The sequence below is a fragment of the Vulpes lagopus genome, chromosome 5 (genome assembly GCF_018345385.1).
Source record: "Vulpes lagopus strain Blue_001 chromosome 5, ASM1834538v1, whole genome shotgun sequence".
NCBI lineage: Eukaryota > Metazoa > Chordata > Mammalia > Carnivora > Canidae > Vulpes > Vulpes lagopus.
This window is the reverse complement of record NC_054828.1, coordinates 18,809,768-18,826,316: the sequence shown is the minus strand read 5'-3', so window position 1 is coordinate 18,826,316 and position 16,549 is coordinate 18,809,768. Positions and strand designations below refer to the sequence as shown.

The 16,549-nt window shown below is 42.3% G+C and overlaps 1 protein-coding gene across 1 annotated transcript in view; it reads right to left on the bottom strand.

The window, feature by feature from the left end:
* Positions 1 to 719: 719 nt before the first annotated feature.
* The window catches only part of EDAR (ectodysplasin A receptor), a 35,350-nt gene continuing 19,520 nt past the window's right edge, over positions 720 to 16,549 (bottom strand). Inside the window, exons 9-11 of the mRNA XM_041757064.1 lie at positions 14,252 to 14,408; positions 13,127 to 13,187; positions 720 to 1,430 (exon numbers count right to left, since the gene is read on the bottom strand). Coding sequence (XP_041612998.1) covers positions 1,108 to 1,430; positions 13,127 to 13,187; positions 14,252 to 14,408 — 541 coding nt within the window. The 3' untranslated portion in view covers positions 720 to 1,107. The remainder of the gene's footprint in view (positions 1,431 to 13,126; positions 13,188 to 14,251; positions 14,409 to 16,549) is intronic.

Below are 16,549 nucleotides of genomic sequence, written 5' to 3'. Positions count from 1 at the left end.
GTCCCTGGATTCTGCGGCCAGGCCCTCCCTGTGCTGTGAGGCCCTACTTTCTTTGACTGGTTCAGAAGCCCTCCATGCCACGAGGCTCATCCACAAGTCTCAGATGCTGAAAATCTACAATTATGCATGACTGAATCTTAGGAAGTCACCATTTCTCTTTGTACAGACAGTTGACCACTCATTTCTGTTTGAAGCAAAAACAGGCTGACACATCATTTAAATGGATTGTGTTCTTGAGCATTGCTGCCCACAAAGGGTCACACCTGACCAAGGATGAGAGTGGAATGCAGCTCGTGTGTAATCCCAACCCACTGGGGCCAGGCCCGGGCCCCCTGTAGGAAGTGAGCTGATCACTGACTGGACACAGGTCTACTTGACTGGACAGACACACACCTGGTATATCAGTGACAGGAGGCAGGCCACAGGGTGGATTCTTGCACTTGCGACCGGAAGGGCGGTAGGAATACAGATGGCCTCAGGAACAGGCAGACTTATCCCAATGTAGCCACTTAAGATATTAATAGACAAGTTGTGAACCTGACACACTACATGGAGTGGGACATCTACCCTTTGTAGTCGTGTCACCAGGCTTTCCATCTGCTTTCTTCATGAGGCTGCCCTCCTTCATCACCCATGAGGAGCCATCTCCTCCCTCAAACTTCTATTATGTTTCCTCAGCAGCCCCTCATCAAGACAATTTGATGTCTTCTAGCAAGGTGCTTTGTAAACACGTCTTGTCTCTCTCCCTAGGTTGTAAACTCCTTACAGACAGGGACCAGATTCTTCACTCTGCCATCCCACGTCATTCGGGTCATCTGAGCACCCAACAATGTCCCTTGAATGAGTTAGTGCTTAAATATTCATCCTGCCTGGTGAGGTACCAGTGGGGAGCTGGGAGTATTCCAGCTTGAACCTTTTATCTCTGGTTAGATTGGAAGACTGGAAAACAGGCTCCATTTCCTCTCATTCCTAGGAACAGCATAGGGCAAAGCCTGGTGACAGCAGAAAAAGCCTTGATTCTTGGCAGTCTGTTGGCAGCACTCAAGGCTCCAGAGCCCTTGTCAGATCCCTGGTGCCCCCAAGGAGGACGGCCTCCAGGTGACCTCCTCAGGACGTGGCAGGGGGCTGGGAGGCAGGTGGCACGAGCCCGGCCCACTCCAGGATGTCTGCACACAAGGACTCCACAGCATCTAGTCGCTCTATCTGCACCAGTTTTGTGAGCAGCTCTGGGATGCTGTAGCCTGCTGTGCTGATGCGGTCAAAGAGCTGCAGGCCATCTGTCATGCCCCCAATCTCATCCCTCTTCAGTCCAAAGCTCTCGGCGAGGTGGCGCCAAGTTTTCACTACTGCTTTCTCCGAGTTGTAGGTAGAGCTGAGCATTCGGCTCGTCTTCTCAAGGCAGTCAAATGGCAGCTCTGTGGGGCTGAGACCTGCAGAGACAAAGGGCCATGGTCAGACATCACGAATGGCAGTTAACAGAAGCTCAATGTTTTTAAACATTATTTTTATAACCTTTTTTAAAAATTGTAAACTAAAACACAGATGTAGAAAGCCACACAAAATAAATGCATAGCTCAGGGTGAACTACACCCAGGACTTTGCCAGCCACATGAGCAGGCTCTCCATTTGCCCTAATCTCAATAATAGCCCTTCTCCTTCTAGGAAAATAGCCACCATACTGACTGTTAGAGTAATCCCCTCAAAACCACTGTCAGCAGCCACCAAAGTCTTGAACACAGGCTATTCTTAGTTGGGTGACCCTGCTTCACCTGGAGCTGGGATGAGGAGGGAGTCAAAGGAACAGTAGTATCACATCTCTTTATGGGGACAGCAGTCATCTTTATGAAAGGTGCTTTCAAAGACAGCCTTAAGTTGGGGCTGCCTGAGCCAAGTCACTGCAACCTGATGATTCTCAGCCTTCCCTGCACATTAGACTCACCTGGGAGTGTTTTGGGGGAAAAAACTGATGTATTTTCACTTTTGGAAAATAGAACAGCCATGTTTTTCCCTACTCCTCCTGGTAAGTACAGCTAAAAACCCTAGATGTACAAAGCAAACTTAAGGAGACCCTGTAAAGTGGAGAGAAAAGATAGACTGGTAGGGATCTTGGGAGTAGAACAATGACATGGTGCTGAGTTCCTCAGTTTCCTTTTGCCTCAGTATCCCAGACATGGAGCTGAAGAGTCCATCAACCCAGAAACACCAACAATCACAAATAAAAATAGCCCCAAGAGAGGCCTGCTCTCTCTAGCTAAAGCATTAGAAAAATAGAAGGTCAGCAAGAAGAGAGCAGTTAGACAATAACTGCTTTGTTACAACTAAACACTACAGAGAAAACTATGGCCCTGTCCTCACCAAGGCCAGCAAAGGCTGAGTGGGAGCCTGGATGTCCACCCTCAGTAGGCTGTAACACTGCACCAGATATTAGGGAAGGTCAAGTCTAGAGCCTGGACTTCCTTATCATCAGCTGGTATCAAGCCTTCCACCATACTGGTATCAGTAGAGACCACTTGAAGAAACAGATTCCCACCTCACCTCCTTGTCAGCAACAAAAAGAAGCCCCTACTTGGGTGTCAATGAAGGCTGAGTCTCATAATGTGACATAAACTGTCCAGTTTCAATAGAAACCCATTTATCAAGAACTAGGGAGATCTCAAATGTTCTTAATTTTGTTTTTGAAAATATTTCCAAAAAGGGGTAAAGAGTGTGAGGCAGGGTCAGTCAAATCCTCTGTTGTTGTTGATGGCTAGGAAGATCTCAAATGAATGAATAAAAGATAACACCAGAGATAATAGAGATGTTAGAATTATCTGATAAAGATTTTAAAGAATCCATGATAAAAAATGCTTCAACAAATAATTACATACACTCTTGAAACAAATGAAAAAAATAGAAAGCCTTAGCTAAGATAGAAAATATAAAAAAGTACCAAGTGGAAATGTTAGAACTGCAGAAAAACAATAATTGAAATAAAAGTTTAAGTAGATATGCTCAATGGCAGAGTATAGACAGAGGAAAGAATTAGTGAACTGAATAATGGAAGAGAAATTATTTATTTGAACAACAGATATAAAATAAACTGAAAACACAGAGTCCCAAGGATCTGTGGGACTAAAACAAAAGATCTCACATTTGTGTCATGGAGGCCTAGGAGAGGAGAGAGAGGTATGGATGGAAAAGGGAATAATGGCTGAAAACTTCCCAAACTTGGAGACAGACATAAGCTTATAGATTTAAGAAGCTGAGAAAACTCCAAACAGGATACACCCAAAGAAATTCACATCAAGACACACTGTAAGCACTTGAAAACTAAAGACAAAGAAGTCTTGAAAGCAGCAAGAAAAAAAACCCAGCACCTTACCTACAGAGGAAAACCAATTAAAATAGCAGTGGATTTCTCATCAGAAACCTGGAGACCAGAGGGACATGGTACAGTATTCTCAACTAACAGAAACAGTGTCCCACACCCAGGGAAAAATACACTTCTGTAATGAAGCAGAAATCAAGGCAGCCTCAGGATGAAGGAAAACTAAGAATCTGTCACCAACAGAGCTACCTTAAAAGAATGACTAAAGGAAGTCTCTAATATATATATATATATCTCTCTAATATACCTAACATCTCTCTCTCTCTCTTTATGTATATAGTCACCAGCAGTCACTTCCTGCTCTTATCCTGCCTCTCTCTCTCTCTCTCTATATATATATATATAGATAGATATAGATATATATATAGATATATAGATAGATATAATCTATATAATATCTATATATATATCTATATCTATCTATATATCTATATATCTATCTATCTATATATATATAGAGAGAGAGACTAATAAAATAGCAATAGCTATGGAAAAAAACGATGTACTCAAAACTCACACATCACTCAAAAAAACCTCAAATGGATTTCTAAAATATATTCAAGTGACACAAAGGAAAGCAGGAAAAAGAAAACAGAGAATGAAAAACAGACAAAAAAGAGTATACAAAAAATAAAATATAAAATAGCAATCTTAAATGCTAACATTAAGTGTAAATGATTCAAATTCAATTTAAGAAACCAATTATATGGTATCTACAAGAAGCTAATATTCAATATAATGATAAAGGTAGTTTGAAAGTACAAGAATGGAAAAAGATATACCATGTAAACACTAATAGAAGGAAAGCAGGAAAAAAAAAAAGCAGAAGTGGCTGTCACATCAGACAGAGTAGACTTCAGAATAAAGGAAATTACCAGAGACAAAGAGGGACATTATATAATGATAAAAGGGTTAACCTGCTATGAAGACATAGCAATTCTAAATCTCCATGCATCAAACAACAGAGCTCCAAAATATATGAAGCAAAAACTGAAGAACTGAAAGAAGAGATAAAGCCACAACTGCAATTGGAGACTTCAACAATTTTTCCTTAAACTGATAAAAGAATTGCTGGGAAATCAGCAAGAATATAGAACTTGACATCACCATTGACCAACAAAATCCAATCAACATTTATAGAATACCCCACTTAACAATAACAGAAGACATAGTCTCATCAAATGTAGGCCTTAAATCTCAACAAAAGAATGAAAAGAAGTGAACCTATATACAGAGTATATTTGCCTACCACAATGAATCAAACTATAAATCAAAAACAAAGATAACAGGAAAATTTTCACACACTTGGAAATTTAACAACACAATCTTTTGTTGTTATTTTTTTGGCAGGGGTTAATGCATTTAAAGACATGGTTTATTTTTCAAATGGAGATACATTGTTTTCAGAGACCTTTATTAGACTCCTGTCTGTTCCCTTGATATTCCTTTAGAAGAAAGTTGTTATACGGGGGTGGAAGGAGAAAAGATGTGTAAGTCCTCTTCTTTCTGGGAGCATCCAGAACCAAAGGTTGTTGGTGCTTCCCAAGCAGGGAAGAGCCACTAGCAGTCACTTCCTGATCTTGTCCTGCCTCCTGCCATGAGGAAAGCCACTGGCACTGGGAGTAACTACACAGTGCTGGCCTTTCCCTGCATTCTGGGGGCTCCACTCTTGAACAGACCTCTGTCTTGCACTACTGTTAATGTATCTGGTGTGGTATGAGGACTAAATAACATATTTCCAAACAATCCATGGTTCAAAGAAGAAATCTTAAAGGAAATTTTATTTTATTTTATTTTATTTTTAAAGGAAATTCTAAACATGAAAATACAACATATCAAAGTTTGTAGGACACAGCTGAAGTAAATACTGAGAGGGGCATTTATATCACAAATACATACATTACAAAAGAGGGAAAAATCTCAAATCTGTAATCTAAACTCCAATCTCAATCAGAGTCCAAGATGGCAGAGGAATAGGAGACCTTGGTTTTCTCTGGTTCCAGGAATTTAGCTAGGTAGCTATATCATTCTGAACACCTGTAAACTCAACTGGAGATCTAAGAAAAGAATAGCTGCAACTCTACAAATCGAAAAACAATCACTTTCTGCAAGAGTGACAAGACAGGAAAACTCACCTCAAAAAAGAGAACCAGAGGCAGTACTGACTTCCAGGGACCTAATCAGTATAGATATAAGTAACATGTCACAACTAGAGTTCAGAATAACAATTATAAAGATACTAGCTGGGCTTGAACAAAGCATAGAAGTCACTAGAAAATCCCTTTCTGGAAAAATAAAAGAACTAAAATTTAATCAAGTTGAAATATAAAAGGCTATTAATGATGTGCAACAACAACAACAACAAAAAGGAGGCTCTAACTGCTAGGATAAATGAGGCAAAAGAATTAGTGATACAGAAGACAGAAATGATGGAGAATAAAGAAGCTGAGAAAAAGAGAGATAAACTACTGAATCTTGAAGGGAGAATTCAAGAATAAGTGATCCTATAAAGTGAAACAATATTAGAATAATTGAGATCTCATAAGAAGAGGAAAGAGAGGTGAGCAGAAGGTATATTTGAGCAAATTATAGCTGAGAACTTCCCTAATTTGGGGATGGAAACAGGCATGCAAGTCCAGGAGGCCCAGAGAACCCCCCTCAAAATCAATAATAAATAGTCATCATCTTGGCCAAATCTCAGAGACAAAGAAAATCCTGAAAGTAGCTCAGAACAAGAGGTCCATAACCTACAAGGCCAGAAACATTAGACTCACAGCAGACTTATCCACAGAGACCTGGCAGGCCAGAAAGGACAGGGTGCTAAAAGAGAAAAATAAGCAGCCAAAAATACTTTATCCAGTAAGGCTGTCATTCAAAACAGAAGAAGAGATAAAAATCTTCCAGGACAAACAGAAACTAAGAAAACTTGTGATCACTAAACCAGCCCTGCAATAAATATTAAAAGGGTTTCCGTAAGGGAAGAGAGAGCGCAAAAGTAACAGACCAGAAAGGAGAAAATCTACAGAAACAGGGACTTTACAGGTATTTAACGGCACTAAATTCGTATCTTTCAATAGTTACTCTGAATGTAAATGGGCTAAAAGCAGCAATCAAAAGACAAAGGATATCAGATTGGATATAAAAAGCAAGAACCATTGTTATGGTGTCAGCAAGAGGCTCGTTTTAGACACAAAGACACCTCCAGATTGAAAGTGAGGGGGTGGAGAACCATTTTTCATGCTAATGGACATCAAAAGAAAGCTGAGGTAGCCATTCTTATATCAGACAAATTAGATTTTAAACCAAAGACTGTAATAGAGATGAGAAAGGACACTTATATCATCATTAAAGTGTTTATCCAACAAGTAAATCTAACAATTATAGATATTTATGCCCCTAACATGGGAGCAGCCAATTATATAAACCAATTAATGACAAAAATAAAGAAACACATTGAAATAATACAGGAATAGTAGGGGCTTTAACATCCCACTCACTGCTCAGATTGTCTAAGCAGATCAACAAGCAAACAAGGGCTTTGAGTGACACACTGGACCAGATGGACTTAGCAAATATATTTGGAGTATTTCATCCTAAAGCAGAAGAATACACATTCTTCTTGAGTGCACATGGACCATTCTCCAAAAGAGATCACCTACTGGGTCACAAATCAGATCTCAACTGGTACCAAAAGATTGGGATCATTCCCTGCATATTTTCAGATCATAATGCTTTGAAACCTGAACTGGACCACAAGAGGAGATTTGGAAAGAACTCAAATACATGGAGGCTAAAGAGCATCCTATTAAAGAATGAATGGGTCAACCAGGAAATTAAGAATTTAAAAAATTCACGGAAACAAATGAAAATAAAAACACAACTGTTCAAAACCTTTGGGGTGCAGCAAAGTGGTCATAAGAGGAAAGTATATAGCAATACAAGCCTTTCTCAAGAAACAAGAAAGGTCTCAAATATACAACCTAGCCTTAATCTGAAGAAGCTAGAGAAAGGAAAGCAAGTAAAGCCTAAACTTAGCAGGAGAAGACAAATAATAAAGATTAGAGCAGAAATCAACGAAACAAACCAAAGAATAGTAGAACAGATCAACAAAACTAGGAGCTGGTTCTTCAAAAGAATTAGTAAGATTGATAAACCCCTGGCCAGGTTTATCAAAAAGAAAAGAGAAAGGACTCATATAAATAAAATCATGAATGAAAGAGAGGAGATCACAACCAACACCAAAGAAATACAAACAATTATAAGAACATATTATGAGCACCTATAGGCCAGTAAATTAGGCAATCTGGTAAAAAATGGTGCATTCCTAGGGACGTGTAAACTACCAAAACTGGAACAGGAAGAAATAGAAAACCTGAACAGACCCATAACCAGCAAGGAAATTGAAGCAGTAACTGAAAATCTCCCAACAAACAAGAGCCCAGGGCAGGATGGCTTCCCAGGGGAATTCTACCAAAAATTTAAAGAATTAATGCCTATTCTACTGAAGCTGTTTCAAGAAATAGAAATGGAAAGGAAACTTCCAAACATGTTCTATGAGTCCAGCATTACCTGATGCTGGACCTGAAGACCTAACCAGAAAGGAGAATTACAGACCAAATCCCTGATGAACTTGGATGCCAAACTTCTTACCAAGATACTAGCTTTAGGATCCAAGAGTACCTTAAAAGGGTTATTCACCACATCCAAGTGGGATTTATTCATGGGCTGCAAGGGTTCAACATCTGCAAATCAATCAATGTGATACACTATATTAATAGAGGAAAGGACAAGAACCATATGATCCTCTCAATAGATAGAAAAAAAGCATTTGAAAAAATATGGCATCCTTTCTTGATTAAAACTCTTCAGAGTGTAGGGATACAGGCAACACAGCTTAATATTATAAAAGCCATCTACAAAAATCCCGCAGTGAATATCATTCTCAATGGGGAAAAACTCAGAACTTTTCCCCTAAGATCAGGAACATGGCAGGATGTCCACTCTCACCACTGTTTATTCAACATAGTACTGGAGGTCCTAGCCTCAGCAATCAGACAACAACAACAACAACAACAACAACAACAACAAAGACATTTAAATTGGCAAAGAAGAAGTCAAACTCTCCCTCTTCACAGATGACATGATACTGTATATAGAAAACCCAAAAGACTCCACTGCAAGATTGCTAGAACTCATACACCAATTCAGCAATGTGGCAGGATACAAAATCAATGCACAGAAATCCGTGGTATTTCTATACACTAACAATGAGACTAAAGAAAGAGAAATTAAGGAATTGATCCCATTTACAATTACACCAAAAACCATAAGATACCTAGGAATAAACATAACTAGAGGGGCAAAGGATCTATACTCAGAAAACTATAGAACACTCATGAAAGAAATTGAGGAAGACACAAAGAAATGGAAAAATGTTCCATGCTCATGGATTGGAAGAATAAATTTTGTTAAAATGTCTATGCCAGCTAGAGAAATCTATATATTCAATGCAATCCCTATCAAATGCCATCAACTTTTTTTTTTTCACAGAGCTGGAACAAATAATCCTAAACTATGTATGGAACCACAAAAGACCCCAAATAGCCAAAAGAATGTTGAAAAAGAAAACCAAAGCTGGTGGCATCATAATTCCAGACTTCAATCTGTATTACAAAGCTGTGATCATCAAGACAGTGTGGTGCTGGCACAAAATTAACACACAGATCAATGGAACAGAATAGAGAACCCAGAAATGGACCCTCAACTCTATGGTCAACTAATCTTTGACAAAGCAGGAAAGAATATTCAATGGAAAAAAGACAGTCTCTTCAACAAATGGTGTTGGGAAAATTGGACAGCCACATGCAGAAGAATTAAACTGGACCATTTCCTTACACCATGCACAAAACGAGACTCAGAGTGGATGAAAGACCTAAGTGTGAGACAAGAATCCATCAAAATCCTAGAGGACAACACAGGCAGCAACCTCTGTACTCTTGGCTGCAGCAACTTCTTACTAGACATATCTCCAAAGGCAAGAGAAACAAAAGCAAAAATGAACTATCAGGAATTCATCAAGATAAAAAGCTTTTACACAGCAAAGGAAACAGTTGACAAAATCAAAGGACAACCTACTGATTGGGAGAAGATATTTGCAAATGACATATCAGATAAAGGGCTAGTATCCAAAATTTATAAAGAACTTATCAAACTCAACACCCAAAGAACAAATAACCCAATCAGGAAATGGACAGAAGATTTGAACAGATATTTCTCCAAAGAAGGCATACAAATGGCCAACAGACACATGAAAAAATGCTCAACATCACTTGGCATCAGGGAAATACAAATCAAAACCACAATGAGATACCACCTCACACCAGTGAGAATGGCTAAAATTAACAAGTCAGGAAATGACAAATGTTGGCAAGGATGTGGAGAAAGGGGAACCCTCTTACACTGTTGGTGGGAATGCAAGCTGGGGCAGTCACTCTGGAAAACAGTTTAGAGGGTCCTCAAAAAGTTGAAAATAGAGCTACCCTACCAATTAATTGCACTACTAGGTATTTACCCCAAAGATACAGATTTAGTGATCCAATACCCCAAAGATACCTGTACTCAATGTTTATAGCAGCAATGTCCACAATCATCAAACTATGGAAAAAGCCCAGATGTCCATCAACAGATGAATGGATAAAAAATATGTATCATCTATATCTATATATCTGTATAATGGAGTACTACTCAGCCATCAAAAAATTAAATCTTGCCATTTGTAATGAGATGGATGTAACTAGAGGATATAATGCTAAGTGAAATAAGTCAATCAGAGAAAGACAATTATCATATGATCTCACTCATATGTGGATTTTAAGAAACAACACAGAGGATCATAGGGGAGGAGAGGGAAAAATAAAACAAGATAAAATCAGAGAGGGAGACAAATCATAAGAGATTCTTAATCATGGGAAAAAAATTGATGGTTGCTGAAGGAAGGAGGATTCGGGAGGTGGGGTAACTGGGTGATGGACATGAAGGAGGGCATGTGATGTAATGAGCACTGACTATTATATGAGACTAATGAATCATTGAACTCTACCTCTGAAACCAGTAACATGTTAATTAATTGAATTTAAATTAAAAAATAAATTTTGGAAAAAAAACACCTGTTATCTAAGCTCCCATTTCACTTATGTAGGAAAAGAACAAGACAAACCCAACATAAATAGGAGGAAGGATATGGTAAAGAGCAGTGATCAACAAAATTGAAAAATGAAAAACAATAGATATAAATATGAAAAAATCCAGTTCATTGAAAAAATCAATCAAGTGAACAAATGTGAGATTGATAAAGAAAAAATGAAGAAAGAAGACACAAAATATTAAACCATGAAAAAGGGGATATCACTACAGACACTGCAGACATAAAAAAAAGAAAAAAGGAATCTACAAGCAACTCTACACACACAAATTTGACAACTTAGATGAAATGGGACAATTCCTCAAAAAGCATGAACACAACTCAGTATAAAATAGATAATTTGAATAACTTTATAACTATTAAAGAAATGTAATTTTTAATTTTAAAAGCCCCCCCCCCCCAAAGAAATATCCAGGCTACACAGTTTCATTGGCTAACTCTACCAAATATACAAAGAAGAATTAACACCAATTCTACATAATCTCTTCTGGAAAATAGAAAAGGAGGAAGTCTCCCCAATTTATTCTGTGAAGCCAGTATTAGCTTGATACCAAAACCAGATAAGACAAGTACAAAAAGAGAATCTACACTCCAATATCCTTCATGAATACAGATAAAAAAAATCCTTAACAAAATATTAGTAAATAGAATTTAACAATATGTAAAAAGAATTATACACCATGACAAGTGGACTTCACTCCAGGGTTGTGAGGCTGGTTCAATAATAAAAATAATGTAATCTACCCGCAAAATTAATATAAATCATTTACAAAAACTCTAGAACTAACATTATAGTTAATGATGAGAAACATGCTTTTCCTTTCAGATGAGGAACAAAGCAAGGATTTCTGTTCTCATTACTCTTACTCAATATAATGCTGGAAGTTATAGCTACTGCAATAAGGCAAGAAAAGGCACACAGATTGAGAAGGAAGAAATAAAAGTATTTCCATCTACAGATGTGATTATCTATGTAGAAAATCTCAAGGAATCTACATGAAAACTCTGAGTCTTTGTAAGTAAGTTCAGCAAAGTCACAGGATACAAGATAAACATACAAAAATCAATTGTATTTCTATATACTAACAATTGATATGTAGACACTGAAACTAAAATAAAATGTCATTTATAATCATTCAAAAAATAACAGAAATTCCTAGCTTTAAATCTAGCAAAATATGTATAGGACTTGTATTCTAAAAACTACATACTGCTGACAAGAAAAGTTGAAGAAAATCTAAATGAGACATACCATTTTCATGGATTAGAAAACTCAACATAGTATAAAAGCAGATCTCCCCAAACTTTGGTATACAGTTTGATGTAATTCCTATCAAAATCACCAGCAAGATATTTTGTAGCTATAGGGACAATTATTCTAAAATTTATATGGAAAGGCACAGAAAGTAGCATTAGTTAGAACAATTTTGAACAGAAAGAATAAAGTGGAAGCAAACAGTCTACCCGATTTCAAGACTTCTATAGCTATGTGATACTGGCAGAGGAAATGACACATAGATTGATGCAACGCTGGCCCAGGCAGGACAGGACAGGCTCTTAAAGCCGAGACATCTTTTGGAACAGAGAAGAGCTTTCCAGGGTGATGGAGCGTAAATCTCAGACCACTGTCCACTGGGCAGCCGAGGTCCTTCTGCCATGCCAGTCTTACCAGACAGGCTGACCATGGGACATGTGTATTTATGGAGAGATGCCCATTTCAGCAGGCAGCCAAGCAGAGTTTTTGGCCCCTTATTTCTGGCCCAAGGAGCACAGGGCCAGCAAGCCTGCCCCTCCCCCTTACCCCTTCCCCGCCCCCACCTCAGCTCACTGGTTCCACCTCTGTGGAGAAATGAGAGGTCCCCAGGCGCCACTCCTGGGGAGTGGCAGGAGCCTGGGCCAGACCCAGAAGTCCAAGGAGGGATGTCGGTGGGACCAGGACCCAGTTGCCTGATGAAACTGGGGAACATCCCTTAACCTCAGCAATGAGGGCTTCTGTTCCCTGAATACAAAGGTAATTGAGAGTCTAGATTTGGAAGAAATGGAGATCATGTGTTCCAGATTGAAATGCTGCCATGTCCAGAGTGCAGTCGTTGGGATAGAGACTGACGGCTTGCTTGGGAAGCATGTTTGTGGAGGAGAGGGCAAGGCCAGCTAATTACTGGGTTAGTGACTGAAATACTCGTGCAGGACAGCATCTGGGGGATGCTGGGGGACATGAGCTCCTTCCACCATGTCCTCTGCAGACTCCACGGCCCACCAGGGAGGCTCTGCCCTGGGGCTGGCTGGGTGTTATCTCCTTGTCCTGAGAGGGAAGGGGCCTTGGGGAGCACTAGGGGAAAGGCCTGAGACAGTCTGGTGCCAAATTCCACGACCCTCCACACCAGAAGTGGGTTTGCCAGCCACAGGGATGTGGAACATGACCAGCTGAGGTGTGGCCTTTCTCGGCCCTCTGGGGCCTTGGGTCCGCTGCCTCCTCCTCCTCCTCCTTGTGGACAGCTGGGGCGAGACCCTTGGGGAAATCTGGGGGACAGGTCCCCACACAGAGCGCCCAGGCTTACCTTCAACGACTCCACACACATTGGCATACACATCCAATATCTTCTTCCTTCGACTTTGAATCTACGGGAAAAGTCAAGAGAATGTTAGTGTTCAGAACAAGAGAAAGCCGTGGCCAACAGAACTGCAGATTCTCCATCGTGGGGCTGGCAGCTACTGTCCCCTCACTGTCAGAATGCTGCCTGGGGCTCCCACAGGCCCGGGGTCAGGAAGCCACAGGCCTCTGGCCTCGGGTTTAGGCACCTAGTGTTCGCAGAGGCAGTGCTGCTGCTTAGTCTCCCCAGACACCCCGCATCTGTCTATGGCAGAGGGGCAGCGGGAACTCTGCTGGCCGGTGGTAGCCTGGGAGGCCCTGGCTGTGTCCGCAGCCATCCCCGGCCTTTTCTCCAGAGCTCACAGCTCAGGGTAAGGATATGAGGCTGGTGCTGGGCGGGGGCAGAAGGGGCTCTGGCTGCGAAGTCCTGGGCACCTCCAGGAGCCAATACCTCCCAGAACAACTTCAGATGCCTCTAGGGTGCCTGTAAGTGCTGAGTGCTGTTACAGGTGTCCCTGAACTCAGGGCAGCCCAGAACGTGGCAACCCTGTCCAGACCTAAGCCAGACCCGGCTTCCTAATCAGAGACATATTTACCCGAAGCACGTCACCTAGCCACACGCTCACCTAGACTGGGATGGGGCTGCCAGTGACCTTGCGCCACATGCTCAGGCAGCCTGGGCAGAGCTGTGCACCTCTGCCCATGCACCTGCTGTAGCACGCTCCCAGGTGGCCTGCTTCGGGTGACAAATGCTGTGGACCATTTTACATGCAAAATGCATATTGTGTATGTCTGTGTGTGTGTGTGTGTGTGTGTGTGTGTGTATTGTTATTGTTCTGCTTGGACACATGCCGGTATGTTTACAAAGGTTTTTCTCTGTCCTATGGTATTCCAAGCAATTTCAACTTTCCTCTCTTTGCTTACTCTCTTTCATTTCCTTCTATAAAGCTCGATAATACAGAGATAAGTTTCCTAGTCTCTTACTCTCTTATTTTAAACCTGCCACTGAATCTAGGTTCCGCGGTGGGCCTGCCTCATGCCTCTGCCTCCCTGGGCAACAGTGGGGGTATGTGGAGCAGCATCAGGCCCTCACCCCGGCTGACTTGGTGGCCGCTGGCTTCTCCCGGGCCAGGTGAACCAGTGACAAGAGGCACAGCTCAGGGGATCCCTGCTTGTCGGTGGCAGGCTCCTCGTCACTGTCCATGCTCCGGCTCAGCAGCTGTTCATTCTCCGACGATGCGTCATTCTCACTGTGGGAACAGGAAGGCGTTTGTTACCAGCAGCCCCGACGCATCCTCCCAGTGGGGAGACCAGTGGGACGCAGGGACCTGTGCCCCAAGCAGGCTCCTGGGCTGAGAGATGAGAAAGACACATCACACTCTCTACTCCTTGTGCTCTGCTCTATTCCCAAATAATGGCCCGGATGCAGGGCGGCCTGCAGGTGTCCTGTGAGAGGACTCACAAGGTGTGTCTGGAGCCCTGCAGGGCTGGAGCCCATCAGGGAGGGGGCCGGCATCTACTCATCCCTCCCCCCCAACTGGCTTGGTTAAGCTTTCTGGAATATGTCCCAGCTTCCTATTTTTAATGCAGGCAAGCTCCACGTTTGGCCTTGAGTCTAAATGCAAACAGGTTTACGTGGGCGGCACTGACTGAATCTGTGCAAGCTCTCCAGAACAGCCCAAAGCAAAGCTGAGTGAGCCTGCCCCCTCTCGTTTGGGGGCTGGGAACCTGCCTAAAATGTGTGCATGGGGAGGGGGTCACAGCAAGCCCCATGAGGGGCTTTGGGAGCTCCCCCAGGAAGCTAGTTGGGCTCATGATCCATCACTGCTCACCCTCCACAGCCATGGGCCCATATGGGTTGGAGCTTAAACTCTCAAAACCATTCCAAATATCTGAAAAACAACATTCTTTTGTTAGGCATCCCTCTTGCTTCCTGTGGTCTGGCTGATGACTTACAAAGAATTTTTCTTTTCTAGCAAGTAGGTTACAGTAATGAAACCCACGCTCCAATGCAACCCTAGAGGCCGGATGAAGGTGTGGCCCCGTGTGGGTCCAGGGCCTTGCTGGGAGTTGGCTGGCCTGCTGGTGCCCCCACCGGATAGCATGTTGGGAACAGAGCACGGTTGTCCTCAGAGACCACTGACGGCCCCGGGGCCTTTCCCTGAGACCTGAGAGTGGACAGAGGGGACAGGTGCTCTGTGCCTTGTCTTTCACAGCACGATTGCCAGGTTTTAATTTCTATTTGACATTTGCATATGAAACAAGTATTATTTTTCCAAATATTCTTCTAAATCCCCCACGTTTCTCTCAGTCTTTCTTTCTTTTTTCTTTTTTAAAAAGATTTTGCCTATTTATTCATGTGAGACACACACACACAGAGGCAGAGACACAGGCAGAGGGACCAATGTGGGACTTGATCCCAGGACCCCAGGATCATGACCTGAGTCTGAAGCAGAAGCTCAACCACTGAGCCAGTCAGGCGTCCCTCCCTCAGTCTTTTGATGAGATTGAAGTCCTAGGACATATCTCTGCCCTTTGAGTACTCTTTTTTCCTACTTTTGAAAATGAGAAAATGCTGGGAGAACAGAGGGGAGAGGCTGCCACAACACGAGCCTGACAGAAGGAGGATGGAGGACAAGCTGGCCTGGGTTGGGTGGCCACAGAGTTGAGCCAGTCCCCACAGCCTGGCCGGCAGGGCCCACAGCTCTGGGACACTCTCAGTGGGACCAGAAGTGCTCCCTGGAAATGACCGCTGCCGAAGGGACCACGCAGGTGGACACACATTCTTTCTTTTCTTTCCCAGCATGCAGAGATTTCATGATTTAAGTCTGCTCCCTGCCCTTATGTCAGGGGTCTTGAGAGATGCTAGAGTTTTCCACGGGAGGTAACACATTTGGATGTACTTGGTTAATGCCAAAGCTCTCCACAAACGTCTACAGTCATGGTCACTGGTACAAATGAAGGCTTGGCAAGAGTTCACCCACCTGGGGAAGGTCCCAGGCCAGAGCCTAGGAGAGGAGACATTTGGGGCCCATCTACAACATGGGCACTTGGACAGATGGGGGTCCTGGAATGGCCAAGGGGGTAGAGGCCAAATGGGACAACATCCTGGAGTGGATTTGGGAACCCAAGCAGAATCGAGTCCAAACAACAATCTCAGAGGGCAAAGGAAAAGTTTACTTCCCTCGGCCCTAGATATTAAAGCCAGGGCTGATTCTGCATCTAACATGTGCTAAATATGGTCAAAATTTCATATGTCAAACATCTTCCTTCAGAAGCCTCACTTCACAAGTGGTAGTAGTTGGTCTGGAGCCTGTGCAGCCTGTGAAGCCAGGTGGCCTGGCCTGGTCCCCCTGCTGCTCCTGGAGGTGCGACCTCAGGCATGTGACGC